General features: G+C 39.2%; 2 protein-coding genes and 1 long non-coding RNA gene across 4 annotated transcripts; 1 reads left to right on the forward strand and 2 right to left on the reverse strand.

The window, feature by feature from the left end:
- The first annotated feature begins 2,034 nt into the window (after window positions 1–2,034).
- BTG4 (BTG anti-proliferation factor 4) lies at window positions 2,035–4,911 on the forward strand. 2 transcript variants are annotated; one of them, XM_013956542.2, is made up of 5 exons: window positions 2,035–2,062; window positions 3,157–3,358; window positions 3,992–4,129; window positions 4,319–4,514; window positions 4,667–4,911. In XM_013956542.2, exons 2-5 carry the CDS (start codon window positions 3,186–3,188, stop codon window positions 4,856–4,858), a joined length of 699 nt encoding a protein of 232 aa, XP_013811996.1. In that variant the 5' UTR covers window positions 2,035–2,062; window positions 3,157–3,185; the 3' UTR covers window positions 4,859–4,911. The 2 variants fall into 2 exon arrangements, with proteins under 2 accessions (XP_013811996.1, XP_067166194.1); XM_067310093.1 differs by lacking the exon at window positions 2,035–2,062 and having other exon boundaries at window positions 3,115–3,358.
- Window positions 4,912–7,802: 2,891 nt separating this feature from the next.
- Window positions 7,803–12,395, reverse strand: LOC136994029 (uncharacterized). The gene is made up of 6 exons (XM_067310092.1): window positions 12,274–12,395; window positions 11,500–11,586; window positions 10,629–10,775; window positions 9,427–9,621; window positions 8,473–8,603; window positions 7,803–8,102 (listed from the first exon to the last, which is right to left on the reverse strand). Exons 1-6 carry the CDS (start codon window positions 12,385–12,387, stop codon window positions 7,871–7,873), a joined length of 906 nt encoding a protein of 301 aa, XP_067166193.1. The 5' UTR covers window positions 12,388–12,395; the 3' UTR covers window positions 7,803–7,870.
- A 569-nt stretch (window positions 12,396–12,964) lies between these two features.
- LOC106495975 (uncharacterized) lies at window positions 12,965–14,948 on the reverse strand. Its single transcript, XR_001294518.1, has 3 exons — window positions 14,857–14,948; window positions 13,597–13,683; window positions 12,965–13,032 (listed from the first exon to the last, which is right to left on the reverse strand). It is a non-coding gene; the product is annotated as an uncharacterized lncRNA (long non-coding RNA).
- Between the last annotated feature and the right edge of the window lie 3,038 nt (window positions 14,949–17,986).

The raw sequence follows: 17,986 nt of genomic DNA on the forward strand, positions 1-17,986 counted from the left end.
AACCAGGTTTGTAAGTAGAAGTCATATCTTTTATTAGATCACAATATGATATTACTGGAAAATGACATGAAGGCAAAAGAAACCAGACTAAACAGCAACTTCCTGTGCTTTGGCAAGAAACACAACATCATCCCTAGAGGATTCATAGTCTCTATGCCTCTGATTATGCAGGAAACCCTGAGTGACTAAACCATTATGGAAGAGAAATTCAAAAACTGTAGTTATGTGCATTAGCTGTCATTTTTAGGAGGTAAATCTTGCTTTTGTTTAGTATTTTCCTGGACACTTCTTTGTCAGCAGAGTTAGAAAACCCAGGTCTGTGTTACTTCCTCCCAGCTGCATATTTACTGCTAAAATTTTCCTAGAAGTAAAGACACTAGAAAAGGGATCAGTTCATTGCAATCACCTCATACTCCGCATGTATCTTAGCTTTTCCCTCTGCAAAGCCTTGGGATATTTCTCTATAATTCCTGTAGAAAATTCTCATGCATTTAAGATACTTCATGAAGCAAGTGTCATCTCTTTGGGACATAGTATGTGGGGGCCTCAGGTGTGGCTAGATGGGAATGCTGAAACGCTCTTCAGGAATGCAGAGCAGAGCTATGTGTAAATCCTGCAGGACTAGAATATCACAGGCATTGCCTCTCAGGATTGAAGATCATTCCAGTGCTGTCCAGAGAGTTGACAATCCACTAAAAGCCATAGTGTGAGTCACGAAGGAGTCTGTGAGCACTTGCTCACAAGAGGTCTGTAGCTAACTGTATCTGTTTGCCTAATGCCTCTTATTGACAGATTCATTGTGAATATGAAAAACAAAGTCCCGTTTTCGATATTGGCCGCTTGATATGCAGTTCAGCTACATTCTATAGCAAAATCTATGCGATAAAAAGATGCAGTTCCTTGGGAAAATTTTTTATTCTTTTGACATGTCACCATACAACAGAAGTTTAAAAACAAAGAGAAATTGATGTGGCTGTAAATTGGGTCTTCAGGGTTTACAAGGGAATCCATTCAGACCAGAAAATGACCCATCAATTGCCTGACATCTTAAAAGCAATTTTAAATCTCTCAAATGCAATTCAGGCCTCAGGCATGAAAATCCAGTTTGCCCATTCATGAATTCTCATCTGTTGCCCAGAGCTAATTTTGGTGTGCAGGATGCAAAGGGTCAGTGGAAAGTAAAATTCCTCACAAGCTCCATAGAAAGAGATGACAAACTCTTAAAAAACCTCATATGGACATTCTTCATGGCAATGCATAGCAGTGATTTCCTGTTGCCAGACACCATTTTCCAGAAAACCCAGAACAGACTACCATCACTGTCTTATACTGTATGCAAAAGGAAAAGAATGACTCATGGTTTGTGTATGGAACAAACAAAATCCTTATTTGTCATCACAAGCTACCAAGTGCAGTGCAGAGCACATGGTAGGGATAGTGTTGTGGTTAAAGCAGTGGTCTAGGATATTAAAGCTTAACCACTGGTGCTATTGAAGACTTTTTCTGAAGACTCATAATCTATCTCAGACTTGACTTCTCTCTCTTTTGAATGGTGATTGAAAGGTACTTATTGGTTAAAGGAAGTATGTAGATACATGAGGAAAAGGAAAGGAGAAGATATCTTTTTTTCTCATTTATTACTAACTCCTTAAAATCAGAGTTCCTACTAAGCGCATTGCTAAGTCTATTTTGTGGTGCAAAAGGAAACTGTAAAGACCAAGAACCTGACTATGTGAGTGGAGAGGAAAGGAAATACAGAAATAACTAGAAATTTGTGGTGTAGGGTACACTTTGTAAAGATATGTACTTCTGTAAAGATGTGCCCTCATACTTCATTTTGCTTATCCAATGTATTTTATCACAATCTAATCCAAGAATGAATGTAAGCACATGAATTGCTTAGCTGCAACATCTACAATCAAATCAAGAACCAGTTTAAATACTCAGCTCTTTTTACCTTAATTTGTTCTCTTGTCTTGACAGTTCCTGGTATCTGGCACTGGAGGCACAATTTCCTGAGACAGTAAAGGGAAGAAAAAACAGAATGCTTCAGCTTTTCTCTGTATGTGTCCTGGGTAATTATTGCTTGAAATTTTAAACAATGAAGTACTCACATTTGAGAAACTGCCTTCCTGTGAACACTTTAACAGGGCCATTCACGCTCTGTATGGAATGCCTCAAAAATATCATAAAGCTTTACAAATAATGTGAACATTTATATAGAACACTAGCAAAATTGATGTTATGATAAATACATACAGAGTTATACAATTTTCAAGATAAAGAATACCAAATGTGAGGGCTTCATAAAGAGAGTAACTGTGTTGTTTAAAGTCTGCTAGGAGCTGTCAAGTGTAACTTTAGTAATTAACTAATAAATGTAGTACTATTTTTCTCATGGTGAATATTTCACTTAATATTAAAATGATGTTTATGAGATAGACTGATGGACACAATAGAATACAATGCGGAATCAATTACCTTAAAAAAGGGAGCTGATATTAGGATAAAACCAAGTAGACAGAAAATAATTTTGAAACCAGCATGCTGGTCAATCTAATGGAGCACACCTGAATATTGTTGCTTTCCTAAGGGCCACCTGATTTCCAGTTCTATATAAACCCTAAGTAAGTTACTCCAAAGAAAGAGTGAGGAAGGAGGTGAGGTGTTTTTGTTTGTTTATTTTTTAAATGGGTCATATAGGCTCCTGTAGTAGGAAGTTTGTTGTCTTGTTGACTTTTTGAAGTTATATGTAAAATATACCTGAGGTTTTTATCACTTCTGGTCTGAGAAGGTAATGTTTTTTGATCTTTACTGTATATATTAAAAAAAACTTTGTATGAGAACTGCTGATTGTTGGGTTTAGTAGATAAATGATGAGTAGTGAGTACTATTTTCTAAATGTTCCTATACTCTGTTAAGTAGCTTAGTGTGAGTGCCTTCCAGCAATGCATTAAACTGATGTTCCTGCTCAGAACTGAAATCATCAGCTGTTTGGCAACATACTATCTTCCTAGATCTATCTAGGATATCCAGGCTTTATCTGGCATAGCTTATGAAGGTTTTGCAACATCTGTCTTTGAAACTTGATAGTACTTTAATGTTATTAAATCTCTCTAGAGTAGTGTCTCATCTCTACTGATGACTATCCAACAGCTAAAGCACCTTGTGCACTTTAATTTAAAATGAAAGATGAAATTGCTGCCACAGTCTTCTTCATCACAAGGCTAGTGAAAAAGCAAGACAAGCTGAGCAAACATAAAATGGAGAAATTTGCAGCTAAACTGACTACAATCCTGTTTGAGAAGTATAAGAATCATTGGTACTTGGACAATCCATCCAGAGGACAAGCCTTCAGGTAAGAAGACTCCTGATAGAAGGGTGAGGGGGAGGAGTGGAAACTTTACATGAAAAATCAAGATGCAGTGAGTATGTGTTCAGTGCCTGGAGCCCTTACACTGGAAATAACCAACAGCTAGATGTGAAATGTAGCAAAGCAAAAACTGAAGAGAACCATTGACCTATTTCCACAGCCTGAGGGAAGAAATACTGTTGATGGGTAAAGATGCACCTATTTTGAAAGTGGTTTTACAAAAGTTTTCACGGGTGCCTGTGTAGGTACATTTAGGAAGCTGAGGTGGAAAACTGAAAACAGGAAATAATGTGCATAAAATACCCTGAGTATCTGTTTGACTACTTGAATGTGGAAATCAAGTAGTCTTAAACTGAATCAGGAAATTCTCATGCCTGCATTTATTTCTCTAACAATGACCTCTGCAGTGAGTTGCTGCACTGTAAAAACCTTGTTTGGGTTGATAAAGCAGCTCTTGTTAGGCTGACTGCTGGTTAAGGCTGTAAGTGAGACCTTGCATCAACAGCTAGCCATGCTGAGATAAAATAACTGCTGGACTTGAATGTACTTGTGTGTGGGCAGAACTTGCATAATTGCAGTCAAGTCTTACCTTCCACCTGCACTTGTGCTCTTACCTAGGTGTATAAGGATAAACAAACATCAAATGAGAGATCCGCTACTGGAGCAAGCTTGTGTGGAGAGCAATGTGGACTTCAGTAAGCTTGGCTTGCCAAAAGAGATGACACTATGGGTTGATCCTTTTGAAGTGTGTTGCAGGTGAGCTGTGAGGCTGTGATTGAAGACATAACCTGTGTCAAGTACTCTAGTACAAACTTCATCCTCTCTAAGCCTATTACTAGACACTTAATGTCTGAGGGTGTACTTCATTATTAGTGCCAGTTGGCTAGTAGCAGATGTCCATATTTCCAGTGCAGAGCTGCATTATACAAATACAGTTGCTTCCAGATATGGCGAGAAGAACCGGCCCTTCACAATTGCTCACTTTGAAGGAGAGGAAAACAGAGAGCTGCCTCAGCAGATCAGCTATGCTGTTGACAGAGCAGCACTGGACTACCATTCTGGCACCTCTTCAGATGAGGAGAGCTTTAACAAGGAGCCAAAAGCTATCCCTACTGTCAGCAACCCTAACAGTGTCTACCAGGTAAGCATGTGCTAATGCATGTAGCTGCCAGTAAGAGCTAGCATCTGCCCTATAGGTTCATTCATGGAGTGCAGCAGGCTAACAATTGGCCAAACTAGTCTATCCTTCTACCCCAAAAATCTTTTAACACAATCTTATTTACTGCTGTATAGTTCAATGACTACTGCAAGCCACCCATACAGACCTGGTCTCAGTATCTTCATAGGAAGACATACATGACTGATGGACTTCCTCAGACAGGCTCATACTATGCCCAGCACAGGGGTTACAAAGTCTACAGGCCAACAGCTGCTTTCACAGGACCACGTGTTGATAGATACCATTGGATCAATACCAAGCGGTAGAACTGTGGCTGCACCTGTTACAGGCTGTTGAAACACTGAACTATGGTACAGGATGAAGGCTGGCACTACAAAATTTCATACATGGAGAAAAAGCACTTACTGTCCACTCCCTATGTCTTATCTTGTGCATCTGAAACTTTGGGGTTTTATTACATAACCATTTTAATGTTTTATTTATGTTAATATAAGATTGAAAATTCATGTGTAAGACACTATTTGTAAGTTAAAAAGGAAATAGATATCAATAAATCTAATCATGTTTTTTTAAAAGCTGTCTGATCTGCTATCAGTGCCCTGAAGGGAGCCTTAAAAAAGCCATATTGCTTGGTGAGAGCACAAGCAAGTCAAGATAAAACATCCTCTGAGTTACTTTAAAAGATAGTCTGCTTCCTTCTGGCAAAGGTAGTAAAGGCAGAAGCATACTACTTAGTTGCAGTGTGTGTGTGGGGAAAAACATCTATACATCACAAGCAGAATAACCTCTATGCTCTCACTTGAGAGGGCTTAGGTATGTGACTGTGAAAGTGTCTTGTGGCTCCAACTGGGCTTTTGCCTCTTAAGCTATAACTTGCCTGTCAGAAGAACACTGTATCATGGACAGAAGAAGCATGAATATATAGTGCAGCTTTCCACAGCTGTAAGCTAATGCATCACCTTGTAGGATGGTGGAGCTCTTTTCTCTAAAGATATCTAGCCTGCCTGTCAGTAGTACTTGGGGCCTTGGTAAGAGCCTTTTCTATAGTTCTGGGTAACTTGGGTCACTTGGACTGTCTTCTAGCTAGTCCAGAACCCCGGACTGATGAAGACTCCCCTGTCAGGAGAAAGGAAGAGGACTCACTAGAATAGTAGTGGGCTTCTGAACTATGTCCTGGATTATAGCTGTAAATACTAAGCAGATAATGGGGTGTCAGACAGCTAGAGATGCCACATGACTGCTTCACCTTGTTGACTTGGAGTATGTCCTCCTACTGACTGTATCATGTACTACTCCCAAACTGCCTGCTGATAAACTTGGGAGCACAGGGGTTGCAGAAGTGGTATCATTAGCTTCTCTCTTGCTGGTAAATTCCTTCATTATGCTCAAAGGCAAGTTTTGATAGCAACAGACTAGCTTGTCAAAAAGCTAACAGTTTGTAGACAGTGACAATTGTCACTTACTGCAAGTGTTCCTACTTGCTATAGTCCCAATATCACTGTCAAATAAGTAATAATTCAAACCACCTAGGAAGTAATCCTAAAGGGCAAGTATTGTCTGGTCTGTAAAAGCAGACAGCTAGGAGCCAGTTCCAAGACTTGAGGGCTGCCTGTATAAATGAAGCCATATAGGGAAGACTTCTAATTATAGACCTTAGCTAATCCCAGAGCAGGTGTGAAATGCTAACAATTGGTAGTTGCTGTATTAAGCCACAGGTGCTCCATATACTATATCTGAACTTACCTTTCAAACATGGTGTGGATGGGAATGATCAGAAGGAATCCTAGGGCTGTAATCCACAGCTCAGCGAAGAGGTACCATCTCAGTCATGCTTCACAGTGAATTGATCCATATTTCTTCAGAACAAACCCACATCCCTGAATCACCTGTACCTTTGCACAAGACTTCTTGAAATAAACTTGTTATTAATAGAATTCAGTAGCTCACTCTTACAAAATAAGTAAAAATCCTATACTTCCTATGGCTGTGCAGCATTTCCTTTTTAAAAGACTTCATTTTAAAGCCTGTTGTTAATGTATGAATACTGCATTCTGTGGGGTGTTGAATAAACTAATTTAAATGACATGTCAGGTGGGAGGCTTCTTCATTACTGAGTCAGAAGCAGTGTTTCCAGCTAATTTTTATAGCCTTGATGTAGAGCCTACATGGGGGCAACTTAATCACTTCATTGTAATCACTGTTTTTTTTTTCCTGACAAGATCAAAATAAGAATATATATATGGGGTGATGGTGTGAATGCTTGGCTCAGGACCTCTGAGAGAACAGAATGTGTACCTAATTCATGAGGTTGTAATATTCAACACTGAGAAGTGACTGGATTATTTAATGTATAATGAGGTAACAGCATTAGCGTGAGGGTGTTCAGTAACTCATGAAACAATTCCAAACTCTTGTCCCTTGCCCTTATGGATTCTTGTACTGGGGGGTGGGAAGCATGTTGGCTGACTCTGCTTCTGCCCACTTGTTTTTTTATCTAAACCAGAGGCTGTGGCGAGCAGAAAACAGGTAATGCTTACAGTGATGAGTTAATGCTAAATGTTTCATGTGATAGAGGGGGTTTGGCTTTTGAATTTTGGATGAGGGAAGAGAAGTTGGTCTTTCCAAGTTTAAAAGCAGGGCTAGTCTTTGACAGTGGGGAACCCTAAGTTAGTCTTGAAGAAGATTGTTTCTGTGGCATCCTATGATATAAAAAGACTAAGATCTTGCAGTTGTGTAGAGGTGTTACCACAGAGCAGGTGTCACATGGTGATTTCAGGAAAAAGTGAAGACAGTACAGGCCAGGCATGCTGCATTTGGTGGTGGAAATGATTTCTCCTGTTACTGTTGTAATTGTGTGGATACAGCTGGGGCCCACAGTTGTTAGCTGTCTCTATGGTCTCCTTTGTTTTAAGGTCAAAAGACAAGTATCAGCTGAGGTCTGCAGAGGCTTCAGTGCATTTAGTAGAGTAACATAAGTTCAAAAAGAATGTTTTAACACTGAGCAGGCTTATGAGTTGGGCTTTAAATTTCTGCTTTCACTCCTGGAAGCTGGGAGTTGGGTGAGCTTTTGCAACAATAATTGTCCTTTCACAACTCGGGTATCTCTAAAGACATCATAGTCAAGTAGGCTAAGGTCTTGTCACTTGCATATCTGCATTGCTTTCACTGCTGACTTAATGACCCTTGAATATAGTGAAAAATATACTATAACAAGGCAAATAAAACACCAAAACAAAGATTTTATTTGGTGTAAAGCTGGAAGACAAGGGCAGAGGACCAAATTAAAACCACACCACCAATTCTTCCTCTGCATATCATTAAAACTTATTGCCTTGTGCTATCTTCTCTTCCAACACCTCTATTTCCTTTACCAAGTGGTCTCTCTCCAAGCCAATACTTTCAAGGTGGTTAAAGAGCAAGTCGTCTTTGCCTATGCTGTTTAAAAAGTGGTATTCCTTCTCTACAATGTTCACCAGCTCTTCAGTTAATACATCCACTTTATCTTCCAGTTCTGAAAGGGAGAAGCAAGTGCAGCTGCTTTCTTCCAAGCTGAAGAAATGGAAATGAATGCTTAAAATCAGACACTAAAAGCCACTGCTAAAGTGATACCCTTATGCTCCTAACAAGGCCAAGCCAGGAATGTGATTTTTCACTGCAACTTTACTTCTGCTACTGAGAATGTAATGGTAGCTTATAGAGAAGCACTTGATCTTGTGACATACTCTGGCAACAAATCTACCTGTCACTTATACAATCTTGCTAAATGTAAGAGGTGATGATGATAAGCTTTTTAGTGTAAGAGGGCTCATGATTTGCTCTTGTATCACTGCCCCCCCCCCCCACTCTCCCCCTGTCCAAAGTATTCAGTTGTTGCTGCTTTAGTACAACAGTCTGCAATACCTCCTCAAGTCATTCTCACCATGTCCTATGTTCAAAGCTGTTCTTTTCATGGCTGTTTAAGGCATGAAGGAAATATTCTTTTCTCTTCACAGACAACTTGTCACTTAGTGGCTCCTCAAGTTTCATATGGAGCACGAGGTTCCTGTTCTCCTTCATGTGTCATGCAATAAACACAGAAGTGGAAAGGCAGGTCAGTGTTAGTTTTACAAGCCCTTTATAGATTCTTTAAATGCATTTTTCATGGTATTGCTTTTTATGGTATTTAGTACAATTTGCATGAGGTCAAATAATTCGTCACGATATGAGAATTTTCAGATACAAGCAGCTTCAGAAGCTGCTTGTGTTTTACATTCAAACACAGTTACTTTGCTGTGTATCTATAGATGAAGAAATGGGAGCAGAGTGCAATCCTTGCATGCTTCTATTCAGAATGTGTGCTCTTGAAACATTAAAGCAAGCAGAAGGCTTCTTAGCACTGCACTTAAAACAGTAGTTATAGCTTCCCAGCTGAGGTGGCTTATGTGCATACAACTCGAAGCACTTCTGCTTATCCATATCACTTTTAAGAGGATACTTAAGGATACACCTGTTTCTGATGGTTCAAACAGCCCTTCTCTGCATCAGTTGTAGTTTGAGTCAAGATAGTTTTACCATCATTATGCAGTGAGATAGTTAATCCTAGATCTGGTTACTCAAGGGATGGCTGAACAGGTGTTTGGCTATGCAGCTTATGAGCACCTCTTTGCAGAAAGCTAATGCTGTGTCTTTCCAACCCAATAGAAGTACCTTTAAGCTCAGGAGTTTAGATGATGTATAGAGCTCTTACAGATCCTGTGTGAGTCTGACCTTATTGAGCCAAGATTTGGAGGAGCAGGCATCTATAAGCAGCTTCAAATTGCCATTTTGTAACAAAGTAAGAAAATAGGGATGGAGAGCTTTCAACCACATTAGGGTTCATGACCTTTCTTATTACCTCTTCAAAGGTTTCCATCTCTGTGAGGCTTTTCACTTTCACCTCAAAAAGCTGGGAGATGAGGTTTATTTCTTCTTCAGAGAACGGTTCTGCCTTCAGCACCATCTCATTTATTCCAGAGGATTTATCACCCTGGAGAACTGCTGACATCTGAAGTCTGAGGGAGAACATTTCACTGAGACAAGCCTTTAGTGCCTATAAACAGAAATTGTATTGAAAACATAAAAGCAGTCACACACTTGTTTACAGCTAACCACTTAATAGAGATATTAGTAAGGTGGGGGGGAGAAGGAATTGAACAACAGTAGGCTAGCAAGACAGTTCTTCCACTTCTGAAAGCCTCTTTTATCTCAAAAAATAGGTTTATTGGTCTCATGGGGATTTGATGTAGATCACAAATACTTTGCATAATGTGGTTAGTACAGTGCTGTTAATAGCAGCTGTTATGGAGATGATCATGATGAGAACATGGTGCCAAACACGAGCAGAATCTCATTATGGAAATTTATGCTGTGTAGGCTTCTAGGCCTTGCTGGTAGTCCTTGCCACTCATGAGGAGAACCACCATTTGCAAAGAGTAGCTTTCAGCAAGGGGCCAAAATCGGTGTTTGCGCCCTGGGGATATCTCTGGGAGAATTAGTTGACAACTCGTGTCCCCTGTAATGCAAGAGTGTATTATACTGAAGGCTGGATGGAAAGGGTTGCATCACATAGAGGTGTTACAGGAAGAAAGCTGCAGTCCCTTATTTCTTAATAAATCTGTGTCTTGTATAATTGTTCTGAGTCAGGACTGTGATTATGAAAGAGCATTCTCTGTTTGATTCTCCCATGTACTGGCCAGCTGGCGGTTAGCATATAGCTGTCTGTTTCCAACTCTCCTTAGCTGTTGGTGGAACAAACAGGTATTTCTAAGTCAATGCTCTTAGTATACAAGAGGTTAATACAGGATATGTCAGATTTTTCTGTCTTGTAACACCTGGGGTGAAACAATGTTCTTTGAATGTTTGAATATCAATCTTTCTGTGAATAGCCACTGGGTAATTACAGTGGCAGTTCAGGCAATAGCTAACCATCTTATTTCACCTCCCTTCTTGCTTTCTATTACTAGAAACAGTACAAAAAGTGTAAGAAGAACCTGCTCTTAATGGTAATTTTTCCAAACACTGCTGTAATGTAATTACACTTAAAACATAGTGATGTACCTGATAAAAAACCCTCAGAAAGGCTGGGTTGGAGTCCTCATTGAAGTCAGTGGCAGTGATATGAGCGAAACAGTGCACCAGGAGCAAAAGGAAGCTTCCTACAGAGCCCAGGCAATCTCTTAGAACAAATAGTTTGTTCTTTGATTTCTGAGAAAGAACAAATATCCAGACCTGAGGCAAGGGCATTGTGGTAGTCAGTTCAGTCACTGTGACTCTTGGAATGGTTGATCTTAACTTGTATGGAAGTTGGATCCAGTTCAGAGACCATTGGGGCCCATGCACAATGCAAGAAATCAACATTATAAATCTTCACATAGGATACTTGTTTCTTCATGGAAGAAACATACTTTACAATTCACTTCCTTTGTGTGAAATGTAAAGCATTCTTGTATTCCACATTTCTAGACAGTTCTTTCTGCATCATGAACCTTAGTGTTACAGAATCTTTTTTTTTTTCTCAGCATCCCACAATTGTAAAGTTACAGCATCTGATGACTCAGTATTAGCTAATTTACTCAGAGCAAGTGAAATGCTGATAGGCTGCTGACTTCCATAAAGGCAACTTGTAGAGAATTTGGTAGAAATGGGAGTGGTGGAATTTGGGCGGGAGAGACTGGATTGATTCAGTTTATGTGCTCTGGGTATGACCCCCATATTAAACATACATTCATAGTCAGGATCCTAGCCGTAAGCTTATGTTCAGACATAGCTGGAACATAACATTAGCATTTGAGTTGATGCTTTCTAGGAAAAATATCAAGCATGCCATGACTTAAAAAATAGGAAACACTTTTGCAATTTTCTTCCTAGTTCCAGAACTTAATGGATATGAAAATATTGAGTAAGCAGGCTCGATATGAAGTTGACAAACCTGATAGAAGAAAGAGTTTCTGAAGGCATTGCCTGTGGCATTACTGAGAGGTATGCTGGAGGCAACACACAGGTTAATTTCTGGAGCCTACAAAGGGAAGAAAAATTGCTTCTGTAAAAAATGTGAATGCACTTCAGATCTGCAAAGTAAGAGGGATTAATGGGATATAAATTCATTTAAATATCAGCTTTGATTTGCAGTGAGTACACAGAGCCAACAAATACCACAAGAAAATGGAGACTGTTTAAAAAATCCCTAGCATATCACAGCAGTTCATCTTGCCAATTTTCTAATTAAATAAATGAAAATGTACTCCAGCCCTGGAGCTCTGGCTGCTAGTCCCCATTATTTTTATTATTATTTCATATAGTTGTAAAAGGTCCTGGAGAGTTTACCTAGACTACAGCCATAGTATGCAAGAACTGTACAAAGACAATGAGAGACTCCTTCCAAAATCTAAAAGAAATATTATTTATCTCCATACTAACTGTGCAGGGATGAATTCATGTGCCTGAGAATGTATAGAAAGATGCTGTAGCAAAAATAACTGACCTTGGACCTTCTGGGACAGAAGTTTGACCTCAAAACTATCCTTCTACACCATTGCAGAGAAAACAAATGGGTCTTACTTCCTGTTGTTTCCGGACTGATCATTCTCTACTTGATCTTGCCTTATAGTTGATAGATTCTTCACATCCTGTAGGCTGAATTTTATTGAGACCTGTTTTCTTTTGGAAGCACTGATTACTAAATATCAGTATCTTGAGAACTTACATCAATGTGAAGTCTGAGGAATTGTAGGATGGAGATGCCATATTGATATATGACAAACTCCCTTGCAGAAAGGGTTGCAGGATGAACTACTGTTAGTTCTCTGTTACAAGTCATCAAGGAATCCAGCGTATCCTGAAAAGAACTTGCTGTTTCTGCAAAAAAATAGCATTTCTTTAGACTTACTGTTTTTTATTTTCACTTTGTCCAAGGGGGGAACACTGCAATACAAATGCACAATGTGCTGCACTTTCCACCTTATCACACTTAAGTCGTTATTTAATATAAAAATAGGTCATTGTGATGCACTCTGAATTCTTTCATGAGTCATGAAGTCCTCAATAGCCTGAGTCAACCACCAGAACTCCACTCTTCCTAGGGAAATTTTAGATAACTAAGGCCTTGAAATGTGAGGTTACTTGTGTGACATACTTGATCAGCAGCAAAGCCAGGGTATGAGTCTATGTTCTGCGTCTTTCTGCTTCACTGGTAGAGCACTTACTCCATAGAGGAGAGTAACTGTAAGATGTCTGTCCGGCAAGACCTTATTGCAGTAAACACAGTTTATGGCTACCTCAATGCTGAAACAAATCTTTGCGTTACACTCAAGGGCTCAGACAGAAAAGAGGTTAGATTTACTTTTGTCCAGAATATGGCTTTCCAGGAGTCCAGCTGCTGCTGCATGACTTCGGAGCTCATCATTGACATTTTTCAGAAGACCAAGAAGCAAAGATGTTTTTATGTGCTTAGTTTTATCAGTGCCTGTAAAAACACATGGAAATATTACTTTCTGAAACAGTCATCTCTTACCATCTTTTTTTGAGCAAACAAGTTTCACACTCTGGTAAAAGCAATTATGTGACATATCCAATAAAAAGAATCATTTCTCATTCCCATAGTTCTTGCTTAGACTGCTTACAGAATGCTCCTGGCAATTCCAGGCAGCTTTTTCCTAAACAATGTTGTGTTCGTTTCTAATGCTTTATTGATGAAAAGAAATTGACTATCTGCCTTTAATATAAATAGTGACAGTCTATCAAAGTGTAAAATTCCCTATTTCATCAGAATTAATGGGAAGTTTTTCAGCTAAAAAATGCAACATTTAGCTGTATTTAAGTGCTCCAAGCACAACACTTGGTTTATTATGAGAACTGCATCACTGCTTCTTCACAGACGTAGGCAAGTTACTTATGCAGAGATCGTATGTGACTCGTAGTATGTTGACAGGCCAATATAAAGCAGCTGGGAGCAAAAAAAGCTTATGGGATCAATTTGTGCAGATCCATTTTTGGGGCAGTAGTCAATAAATTGATTTAAGGTGTTTACCATACAGAGGAGGTGTGGTGAACTGTGGATTCAGAAGAATAATTCTGGATGCCATCAGGTGTCCCGCCTGCTTCAGAACCTTGATATCTGTGAGACCAGTATACACTAGTTAATGATGGCAAAGAATTCCAGAGAGGCTTGTGCCCCTTCCTGTTCTTGTTCCGTAAGCTACTCGTGACTCTTCTGTATAGAACTTGGGCTAAGTCATCAGTTAAAAATCAACTATTAGGAATAAAAGTTGGTCTTGTTGACTAAATGTCTAATTTTAGAAGCAGTTTAAAAATACAGAAGTATATTGGAATCTCTCTAGTAGGCTAGACAGGGAAATCTTTCTCTGGGGTTCAGATATTTGGTGGATCATGCAACCAGTTTGCTGTTAAGGAAGCTCTGGGAATTACTCACAAAGTGATGAGAGCAAAGAGGCCAGCTGGACTACCTGATGCACTCAGTATGTGCTCTTTTTAATTTCAGTTTTTGCTGCATAGAGAAATTCCTTGTCCTCTGTGTTTCAGATAGCAGTGTTTCAAATCAGATTTTATTTTTGTTTATTTCTTTCTCTTTAGATGAATTCTAGGATTGTGCTATATCCCACTTCATCAAGCTGCTGAGAAAATAAACAGCTGCTTACTTCATATAGAAGGTGTTGGGAAAGACTCGGAAACCTTAAGGAATTAATCACATGTAATTCATCTGCTCCCAATAAAATCTCCCTTTCAATCCAAAGAGGAGGATATTCTGGTACCTATCGAGTAGCTGCTGATGTGTCAAGTAGAATCCCTAGAGACCTCTTGACCCTAAGGATAGGAATAAGCTCAGCTCTGCAGCTGCATGAAGATCATCTGGGTAAGACATTTAATTTTATTTATGTCCTAGAAAAAGCAAGCATCCATGTAAGAAATCATTTTTACATATGAATGTTGATAATGCCTGTAACTTCAGAGTGTCAAAAATTTATCATCATCTGATCTGAAACTACCCTTTTAACCTAAACTCTTCCTGTTTGCTTGCTTAGTTTCTAGGAGTGCTAAGGTGTTCTCCTGCTGATGCTTAGTTAGGAGAAAGGGACTGGCATTTTTTTTTTTTTTTCCAGAGAATCACTAAAACCTTCCTCATTCTATACAGTAACTATATTCTGCTTTCCACCCCACCTTTTCCCTGTTTGTTCCATTTCAAAAGCATTAATGCCCCTCCACAGGAAATGTATCAGCATTAGCAAAGAATGATGGATCAATTGAGTTTCCTATGACTAATCAGACCTACTCTCAGTCAAGAACAATAGGAGCTGGTCATCTGCCTCATGGTGTATCCCTGGAGTCCAGGAAGACTCTGTGATAGATGACAGGGGACTGTTGTTCTGCTGTGTGTCTCTTTCTTTTCCTTCTTCTAGTCTCATTCTCAGCTCTTCCAAATCTGGATGAAAATCCCTTCCTAAGAAGGCTTGTGTTTCACTGTATTGTTTCATCAGCTTCTGCAAATTTAAAGTGAGGAGATGTGAAAGTAAGCGCCTATAAAAAACACAATGGGTATTTTGCTTTTGGCTAACACAGTTCAGTTCTGTGTGACCCTTTACTACCACCCTGACATAAAGCTAGGCTTTGTATTTTAGAAACTTCTGCTCCCTAGCATTACTCAGTTTGCAGAAAAGATGTTAAGAACCAAAGTATAGGGACCTCCAGCAGGCCATCACCTCACAGAGTGAATTTCTCAGGCAGTACATGCTTTGTTTAGGAAGAGAGAATCTTTACATGCCTTCCCAACTACATAAAATATTACTTTACTAATCTCTACCTTCAAACCATTGTCTTCATATATCTGTTATGAATCTCATGGTACAGAACATAATTCACACAACATAGCTGCAGTTATTGTCTCGTTAGCATTACATCGTTAATCTTATGTATCATGCATATCATGCAGCTTATTCAACTTGGAAACTCCTGGGATTTGCTGTTTTCTAACCTGAAACGGGTCAAAATTACTTGAAGTATTCTTTTCTGCTCTTTTATTTCCCAGGAGGACTTTCAGCTGATCCTTCAGCCTTCTTATTTTCTGCTCTCTGAAATTCTTCAGTTCATTGGCTGTGATGTTAGCTTCATCCACAGACTACAGACCATACACAGGAAAAAAAAAAAAGAAAAGAAAAAGAAAACAAGACCTGGGTATTGTTCTGGAAAGGATGATACTTGAAAAACAGAGTTCTTTACACAATAACAGTAGCAATGCAAATTTTCTGAATAAAATCACTAGGCAATTTATTTTTAGTTTCACCTTCTCCTGGATGTAGACTTTTAGGCTTCTGGCTATTTCCTTAAACTGTGACTCTCTCAGTTGTAATAATTGGGCTGCTTGTATATATTCCAACACTAAAAATATATACTCTGTGTTGTCTTTCAGGAGATGCAAAATGTCCCTCATGTCATCATCAGTCGATAAGTCCTGAAAGATAAAATGGCCATGTGAAATACAATATGGAACATGATCACAATCATACTCTTTTTCTTACTTTATATGCAGCCCATTGATAACAGACAGTTTTAAGAGTCAGGGGGTCTTGAAAATACCCTCAAAGGTAGTGGAAGCTAGGTAATAATATTTTGCCAAAAAAAAAGAAAAGGTACCAATGTGGAGACTAAGATCCTTAAAGAAATTTTAAATAAATCTACCTTAAAAAATAGAACTGAAGTGTCTGAACCCTAGTCTAGGACCTAAGCCATATCCCAGGTTATTTACAATTCTTTTTGGCATGAATGCAAATGTTGCAGATTACAGTATGTTATACACTTTTTTTTTTTAAACCTGGAGTTAGCTGTCCCATTGCTATAAACAGAAACAATCCCTGAAGAGAAGTATATAAACTTTAAAGCTTTTAACAAAATGCTAGAGGGGTTCCAGACTCTATATCAAACTATGAAGAGAATTTTACTTTTAAAACAAGCTGTTCCAGGTTTATGCCTTCCATTTGGGACCTCAAGGCAGTCTTCTGGAGCCTGTAGCAGTCTTGTAGCATCATGACTGTTTGCCGCAGGTGTCTCTGAGATAGGATGAAATATGCCACAAGATTCCCTAATCCCTGTCCTTCAGCCTCTTGAATCACTTGCATTTCTCTGGCTTGCATCTGGGTAGAAAGCATTGCAAAGTCTTTTAGATTAGCTTACATGTAGACTTGTGAAGGCTTCGAAATATCCCAAGTTTCACTGCAGGTTTGAAGATAGAAGTTACAGGAAGATAAGAAATTAACTGGCTTGAAGAATAATGTAATCCACCAATTTAAAATGGGGCTTTAAAATGTTTCCCTAATCATGCCCAGCTAGAGCTGGAGAATCCTTGCTGTATTGACTGACCATATGACTCAAAGAGTTGCAAACCACATAAAACATTGCAGAACCTAAAATAACATGGCCAGAGATTTTACTCAAGTCTCATCCCTTTTAATAGCTCTGTTAGCAAATGAAGACTAATGCTTTAGCTCTTGTACCTTTTCTTCTGTCTGTGTTTGAAGTTCCAGTCCAAATTGTGCCTTCATATTTCTGAGCTCAGCCTCTGAGTCTTCCTGTAAACCGATAAGCAAATCCCCTTCCTGATGATGCTTCTGTAGAAAAGCCACTGCTCTTGCCACTTGCTGTTTCTCTCTAGTTTGAGCAACCTCTTGAGCTGCTTCTTCACCAGCACTTTTGTAGTTTAAACTGTTCAGGATTCTTGTCACGCCTTCCGGGCAAGTCAGCCTCTGAAGCAGGGAAGCACAGTCATACAAGCAAATCAATTTTATTTATAGAAATGAACTTGTTTTCTGCATTGGGTTCTATAACAAAAAGTACAGTGTACATGAGCCTACTGTAACTGCACTTTGAAGATGTGTAGTGCCATGTAACTCAGCCTGTGCCCTGCATGTACTGAAGGTCATCAGTCAGTGAGGCTGGGCATCTCTGAGCTCCAAGGTTTGGTGAATCACCATGAGGCTCATGCAAGGAGGGGTGAGGCGTGAAAAGAATGAAATGCCTCTACCTGCAGGTTGTTGTAGAGATCCAGGACTCTGTACAGACACACTTGCCTCAGAGCTTCCAGTTTCACTATCCTTACTGCTGAAACATGTAGTATTTGAGTTAGAGAGTTTGGAGAAAGCTCAGCTTCCGAAGAATGTAGTTCCTATTAAGCAAAAGAGAATAAAGGGTAAAGATTTTCAACAAGGACAGATAACACCATGGTCATCAGAACTAGTGAAGCCAGATTTCCTACAGACTTGTGGTAGGAAGTATGGGTCAGTTTGGACTAATCCTTCCTCAAAAGACATAGAGGCTCTAAGGGAAGCTTTTCTCATAGAGCTCTTTTCTGAATTAGTGTTTTGGTACCTAATAAGGCATGAAGTGATACTGTTTTTTTCCTTCAGAAGGTG

The sequence above is a fragment of the Apteryx mantelli genome, chromosome 23 (assembly GCF_036417845.1).
Source record: "Apteryx mantelli isolate bAptMan1 chromosome 23, bAptMan1.hap1, whole genome shotgun sequence".
Classification (NCBI taxonomy): domain Eukaryota; kingdom Metazoa; phylum Chordata; class Aves; order Apterygiformes; family Apterygidae; genus Apteryx; species Apteryx mantelli.